This window comes from Oncorhynchus masou, chromosome 12 (genome assembly GCF_036934945.1).
Source record: "Oncorhynchus masou masou isolate Uvic2021 chromosome 12, UVic_Omas_1.1, whole genome shotgun sequence".
Lineage (NCBI taxonomy): Eukaryota > Metazoa > Chordata > Actinopteri > Salmoniformes > Salmonidae > Oncorhynchus > Oncorhynchus masou.
In genome coordinates, this window is record NC_088223.1 from 59,412,775 (window position 1) to 59,420,875 (window position 8,101).

General features: G+C 40.8%; 1 protein-coding gene across 1 annotated transcript in view; it reads left to right on the top strand.

Moving 5' to 3' along the window:
• Positions 1-6,184: 6,184 nt before the first annotated feature.
• Positions 6,185-8,101, top strand: part of LOC135550517 (ephrin-B1-like) — an 80,774-nt gene continuing 78,857 nt past the window's right edge. Inside the window, exon 1 of the mRNA XM_064981421.1 lies at positions 6,185-7,311. Within this exon, the coding sequence (XP_064837493.1) occupies positions 7,193-7,311 (119 nt within the window). The 5' untranslated portion in view covers positions 6,185-7,192. The remainder of the gene's footprint in view (positions 7,312-8,101) is intronic.

The window sequence follows — 8,101 nt, forward strand, 5'->3', positions numbered from 1 at the left end:
TACTGCATCCTTATGTAATACATGTATCACTAGCCACTTTAATGATGCCACTTTGTTTACATACTCATCTCATATGTATATACTGTACTCGATACCATCTACTGTATCTTGCCTATGCTGCTCTGCACCATCAGTCATTCATATCTTTATGTACATATTCTTTATCCCCTTACACTGTGTATAAGATATTAGTTTTGGAATTGTTAGTTAGATTACTTGTTGGTTATTACTGCATTGTCGGAACTGGAAGCACAAGCATTTCGCTACACTCGCATTAACATCTGCTAACCATGTGTATGTGACAAATAAAATTTGATTTGATTTGATCGTCAACACAGGAGCTCCGCAGGGGTGCGTGCTCAGTCCCCTCCTGTACTCCCTGTTCACCCACGACTGCATGGCCAGGCACGACTCCAACACCATCATTAAGTTTGCAGATGACACAACAGTGGTAGGCCTGATCAACGACAAGACAGCCTATAGGGAGGAGGTCAGAGACCTGGCCGGGTGGTGCCAGAATAACAACCTATCCCTCAACATAACCAAGACTAAGGAGATGATTGTGGACTACAGGAAAAGGAGGACCTAGCACACCCCCATTCTCATCGACGGGGCTGTATTGGAGCAGGTTGAGAGCTTCAAGTTCCTTGGTGTCCACATCAACAACAAACTAACATGGTCCAAACATACCAAGACAGTCGTGAAGGGGGAACGACAAAGCCTATTCCCCCTTAGGAAACTAAAATGATTTGACATGGGTCCTGAGATCCTCAAAAGGTTCTACAGCTGCAACATCGTGAGCATCCTGACTGGTTGCATCACTGCCTGGTATGGCACGTGACAAATAATCTTTGATTTGATTTGAATACCCTGTAATGACAAAGCAAAAACTGTTTTCTAGAAATGTTTGCAAAATTATTAAAAATAAATAGAAATACCTTATTTACATAAGTATTCAGACCCTTTGCTATGAGACTCGAAATTGAGCTCAGGTGCATCCGATTCCATTGATCTTCCTTGAGTTGTTTCTACAACACCTGTGGTAAATTAAATTGATTGGACATGATTTGGAAAGGCACACACCTGTCTATATAAGGTCCCACAGTTGGCAGGGCATGTCAGAGCTACAACCAAGTCATGAGGTCGAAGGAATTGTCCATAGAGCTCCGAAACAGGATTGTGTCGAAGCACAGATATGGAGAAGGGTCTGCAGCATTGAAGTTCCCCAAGAACACAGTGGCCTCCATCATTCTTAAATGGAAGAAGTTTGGAACCACCAAGACTATTCCTAGAGCTGGCAGCCCGGCCAAACTGAGCAATCAGGAAGATGACCAAGAATCCTATGGTCACTAATAGAGCTCCAGAGTTCCTCTGTGGAGATGGGAGAACCTTACAGACGGACAACCATCTGTGCAGCACTCTACCAATCAGGCCTTTATAGTAGAGTGGCCAGATGGAAGCCACTCCTCAGTAAAAGGCACATGACAGGCCACTTGGAATTTGACAAAAGGCACCTAAAGGACTCCCAGGCCATGAGAAATAAGATTATCTTGTCTGATGAAACCAAGATTGAACACTTTGGCCTGAATGCCAAGCGTCACGTCTGGAGGAAACCTGGCACCATCCCTAGGGTGAAGCATGGTGGTGCTGTGTTCTCTTCAGTCAAGAGAATGTTGACCAACTGAATAATGAGAGGACTTCGCCAAGCTTCATTGATTGGTTAGGAGGCCAGGGCTATCTAATGCTGTGCAATGTTTTTCAGCAGCAGGGAGTGGGAAACTAGTCAGGATCAAGGGAGAGATGAACGGAGCAAAGTACCGAGAGGTCCTTGATGAAATCCTGCTCCAGAGCGCTCAGGACCTCAGACTGGGGCAAATGTTCACCTTTCAACAGGACAACGACCCGAAGCACATATCCAAGACAACACAGGAGTGGCTTCGGTTCAAGTCTCTGAATGTCCTTGAGTGGCCCAGACAGAGTCTGGACTTGAGCCTGATCGAACATCTCTGGAGAATCTTGAAAATAGCTGTGTAGCAATGCTCCCCATCCAACCTGACAGAGCTTGAGAGGATCTGCAGAGATGAATGGGAGACACTCCCCAAATACAGATGTGCCAAGTTTTTAGCATCATACCCAAGAAGACTCGAAGCTGTAATCGCTGCCAAAGGTGATTCAACAAAGTACTGAGTAAAGGGTCTGAATACTTAAGTAAATTGATATTTCAGTTTGTTTGTTTTTAAAATAAATTTCTGTAGTGTGACGAGGGGAACAAAACAATTTAATCCATTTTAGAATAAGGCAGTAACGCTAAAAAAAATGTGGAAAAACTAAATGGGTCTGAATAGTTTTGGAATGCATTGTATATAGACGATGAACATTAGAGAACCCCTTTAAGAGCTAATTAACACACATAATTTCTAACAACAGTAGCACTTCTTTTTCATAGTCTAAATTGGTACAGCAATGCAGCAATGTAAGGGGAATGTAAGAATGTAATTCCGATATCACTGTCATTTTACAGTAAAGGTACAGTATGACATCAGCATGTACAAGATGGCCAAACAAATGTTAATGTTCAGAAACTATATTTTCTATTAGACCATTTATTATGGTATTGATCTACAGTCGTGGCCAAATGTTTTGAGAATGACACAAATATTAATTTTCACAAAATCTGCTGCCTCAGTTTGTATGATGGCAATTTGCATATATTCCAGAATGTTATGAAGAGTGATCAGATGAATTGAAATTAATTGCAAAGTCCCTCTTTGCCATGTAAATGAACTGAATCCCCCAAAAACATTTCCAATACATTTCAGCCCTGCCACAAAAGGATGTCAGTGTTTCTCTCGTTAACACAGGTGTGAGTGTTGGCGAGGACAAAGCTGGAGATCACTCTGTCATGCTGATTGAGTTTGAATAACAGACTGGAAGCTTCAAAAGGAGGGTGGTGCTTACAATCATTGTTCTTCCTCTGTCAACCATGGTTACCTGCAAGTAAACACATGCCATCATCATCGCTTTGCACAAAAAGGGCTTCACAGGCAAGGATATTGCTGCCAGTAAGATTGCACCTAAATCAACCATTTATCGGATCATCAAGAAATTCAAGGAGAGCGGTTCAATTGTTGTGAAGAAGGCTTCAGGGTGCCCAGGAAAGTCCAGCAAGCACCTGGACCATCTCCTAAAGTTGATTCAGCTGTGGGATCGGGGCACCACGAGTACAAAGCTTGCTCAGGAATGGCAGCAGGCAGGTGTGAGTGCATCTGCACGCACAGTGAGGCGAAGACTTTTGGAGGATGGCCTGGTGTCAAGAAGACAGCAAAGAAGCCACTTCTCTCCAGGAAAAACATCAGGGACAGACTGATATTCTGCAAAAGGTACAGGGATTGGACAGCTGAGGACTGGGGTAAAGTCATTTTCTCTGATGAATCCCCTTTACGATTGTTTGGGGCATCCGGGAAAAGGCTTGTCCGGAGAAGACAAGGTGAGCGCTACCATCAGTCCTGTGTCATGCCAACAGTAAAGCATCCTGATACCATTCATGTGTGGTGTTGCTTCTAAGCCAAGGGAGTGGGCTCACTCACAATTTTGCCTAAGAACACAGCCAAGAATAAAGAACACATCCTCTGAGAGCAACTTCTCCCAACCATCCAGGAACAGTTTGGTGACGAACAATGCCTTTTCCAGCATGATGGAGCACCTTGCCATAAGACAAAAGTGATAACTAAGTGGCTCGGGGAACAAAACATCGATATTTTGGGTCCATGACCAGGAAACTCCCCAGACCTTAATCCCATCGAGAACTTGTGGTCAATCCTCAAGAGGTGGGTGGACAAACAAACACCCACAAATTCTGACAACTCCAAGCATTGATTATGAAAGAATTGGCTGCCATCAGTCAGGATGTGGCCCAGAAGTTAATTGACAGCATGCCAGGGCGGATTGCAGAGGTCTTGAAAAAGAAGGGTCAACACTGCAAATAGACTCTTTGCATCAACTTCATGTAATTGTCAATAAAAGCCTTTGACACTTATGAAATGCTTGTAATTATACTTCAGTATTCCATAGTAACATCTGACAAAAATATCTACAGACACTAAAGCAGCAAACTTTGTGGAAATTAATATTTGTGTCATTCTCAAAACTTTTGGCCATGACTGTACTGTCAGACAGTTGTTGAGGTCATCTGTCTAAGTCCATAACCAGTAAAAACACAAGGGGAAATCCATAGTCAAGAATGATCTAAATGAAAATATCTTGCCACAGTGGCTGCCTTTCATTGGATATGCATTTAGAACATCAGTCGAAACAGTCAGCTCTAACATGAAACTGTCCAAACACACCTCTTAGTACTAAAAAGTAATATTTTACCAATAAATGAATTTTCCCCTGTGGCGCAGCGGTCTAAGGCACTGCATCTCAGCACAAGAGGCGTCACTACAGTCCCTGGTTCGAATCCAGGCTGTATCACATCCGGCCGTGATTGTAAGTCCCATAGGGCGTCGCACAATTGGCCCAGCGTTGTCCGGGTTTGGCCGGGGTAGGCCGTCATTGTAAATAAGAATTTGTTCTTAACTGACTTGCCTAGTTAAATAAAGGTTAAATAAAAAATATATATAATGATGACAACTAGCTTCATCCATCTCCCTCTTACTGGGTGGCAAACATGACTTGAAATGCATACAAACAACAATTTATAATATGTGTCTGGTTGATGGCACTTGCAATCTGAGAGTAACTCTGCATTTCATACTTGACACAGAACTATACAGCTGATTATATTCAGTGAAGCTGTGCCTTTCTCAAGGACAGGTCTCAGTAGTGTCCACATCTGGGAATTAAACCTGGCCACATGCCAATTGTCTGCTACATCATACTGCTGGATTCCTGGAGCATTTCACTACATGCCTGAATGGTATTTTCAATGAGTGTCATATTCAAATGAAGACCTATTTGTCTTTTCCTCCCTTATTCCAAAGGTTGAAATAATTTGCCTTGTTAAGGAGGTTGGAGAAACTTCTACATAGTCTACTCTCATGCCATGATATCAGGTTATATCAAATAAGCAAATTGTAATGTAAAGTTGCTATAGGTGTCTATCCTAAGTAGGTCACCAATCAAACATCTAGTTTAGAGCAATGAGTTATTTTTAGAGACCTGCCATAGATGAAGTTACAGCAATATGAAAAGGTCACATATTCCTGACTTTGTAGAGATGCATCTAATGCTAACCATGGCATGAAACACAACTATGAAAACAGTTGTGCTCTAACTTTACATTTTTAGAATTAGTTTGTTTTTTGGTGTATAAGCACAATCTTACTAGGCAGCTTTGGTAAAGGCTTGTGTTGAAATGTGATTTAACAAGAAATAGTATACATTGGAACCATATCGAGATATTTATTAATCAATAACAAATGTTAAATACACATTATAACTAGTAAAAAAGTTGGTTAATATGTTTTGAAAGAGCAAGCCGGACTATAACCAAGTAAGGACTTTACAATAGGCTGCCATAACGTTGATATTAAACATAATTTCACTTCAAAGGCATCAAATATATTACAAGCAGGGAAACATTTTATTATATAACATAATAGGCCTATAATAGAATAGAAACAGAATAGATCCAGCAAGATCCACTCGTGATAATGCTTTCTGATTCCCCACAACGTTTCCACCCATTCCAATAGAGGGCAACATTGTCAAATGAGTATTGCAAGCCATCTTAGACCTACAAGAGTCACATAGAATAGACTACCATCTGTAATGGGAGAATCGACGAAACTTTAAAAATATATGTTTTGGATTCTATCAAAACATCTTATAAGTAGCCCATGTAGTGAGCAAGATCTGATAATACATTTACCATGCACTGCTACGTTAACACGTATGTAGGCATACTATATTACCTGTTGATTGTGGGGACAAGTCTCGGCCACCATATCTAATCAATTCATATTTATACAACATAGTCCGTGCATATGTTGAGAAAGATAATTATCTCTTAATTATAATGTATTCACTGTATAGACCCAGGCTGCACTTTGCCTGAATATCTTCAGTCAAGAGAATGTTGACCAACTGAATAATGAGAGGACTTCGCCAAGCTTCCTTGATTGGTTAGGAGGCCAGGGCTATCTAAGCGTTGCATTACGTACTCAGCAGTGTGTGCGAAAAATGAGTATCGAATGCTAGTTTGGTGTGCACTGTACGCTGGGACCTTCACTGCAAAAATTCATTGCGAGTTCAAGTTAAATAGGCACAATATTTCACTTTATTTACAAACTGTTTTTTTTAGAGACTGAACTGGATTACTCACTCGTATCAATGACGTGATGTTTAAGAGACTATTCATGCCCTTTGGAAGAAGCAGTTCAGCGCGGACTTCGAACATGAGTTGGTGTCCACAATATACAGGCAGACTGTAACATTTCAAGTGGATTCTAAGTTCAATGCATCGGAGCCTAATGTCCACCTGAAATAAGGATTTTACGCATTTTATCGCGACTGTTTTTGAGTCTGCTGCTACACTGCTGGAGTAGGCTACTTTGGAGGTACGCAAAATATTTTCTGTCAGAGCGTTTTTTTTTAATAGTCGCTAAAAATTAAATGGATGTATCAATAGACAACGGCTTCACAATACAAAGAAGACACATTTGCACCAACTGGACAAAACAGATGTTTACTGAAGAAGCAATAACAAAAGGGTCACATTTATTGTAGTCTGCTTGTTAAACGTGCATCAACAACCGCAAAACGCACTCCAGCGTACGGTTTCGTGGGTGAAGACTCCACTTGTTACCGGATTCAACATTATTTTCTGACCAGTAACAACAAACTTGTTCTATCAATGCGTTTAAACGTGCGCATATCCTACCTTAGAAATATATTCGACACCGGTAAGGTGATGAGATAAAGAATCCAGAACATTGACTCACTTACCTGCAAGATACTCTTGTTCTGCTTGCATAGCCTGCACGAAACGGGAAAATAGGATTTCATATATTATATTCATTGCTGGTTAATATTTTTCTATCGTCAACGTAGATTTACGTATAATCTAGGCTCGGCTACATGCGACACTAGTGAATGGGATCTAGAATTGTGCGAGATTTACACTGTATCCACATTTTCGAATGATTTCATCGTGCCGTTGACTAATTTGCCTGACTGAATAAGCGTGGAAATGGCAGGCTCCGGTTCCAATTGGAAGTACTACCTTTGGATTTTGACAGTCTTGTGCAGGTCGCTGTTGCCCTATGCCAAATCATTGGAATCGGTGATTTGGAACTCGCAAAACCCCAAGTAAGTGTTAAATTTGCTAATCTAGTCTATCAAATACGTAAACTGTATTACCATGCATTGAAAAAAACACTGAATACTTATGTTATTCTATTAGCATGTGTAAAGCTTGCTAATGGAAATAAATATGCATTGACGCCAGGACATGTTTTCGACTACTGTTTGCGCTGAATGACATTCAGGACTCTGTGATGTGCTGGCTCTGAAGACTCACACAGTGTTGAATGAAACAGCATGCTGTAAAACAATATGAAAGAAGGCATCATAGGAAAAAGCCTGACATTGTTTGATAGCATGTATCATATAGGCCATAGTTTAAACAATACAACAATAAGCATTCCGTTCTGCCTAGTGAGTCATTAATAGATTTCTACATGTTGTGGTAAATGTCTTTCATATAGGTTATTTTTGATAGGATTCATTAGCTCGTGTTTGCCATTAATCAACTTCCAACCAACATTTATGAGGTGCCAATTTCAGCTAGAATCAACCAGGCCCCATCATTTACGGGTAGCCTGCATCTCTACTGCAGAGTGGTCTCTACAATCAAGGGAGAGGCAGCAACTGCTGTTGGTGTGTGTGTTCTCATATGTGTTTTCAGGTGCTCTCCTCTGGCTGGAATGACACATTTATAACTGTGTTTTTCAAGTTTAATCAATATCTTTCTGGCTTTGAGGGTAGACACATTGCCTAAGATAACATCCCAACTTAAGTCCTCAGAGAGTAACAGGGACTTTGCTTTTAGAACATGTAGGCCTTTAAATGTTATTTTGTTATTTGATCTAGATTAATA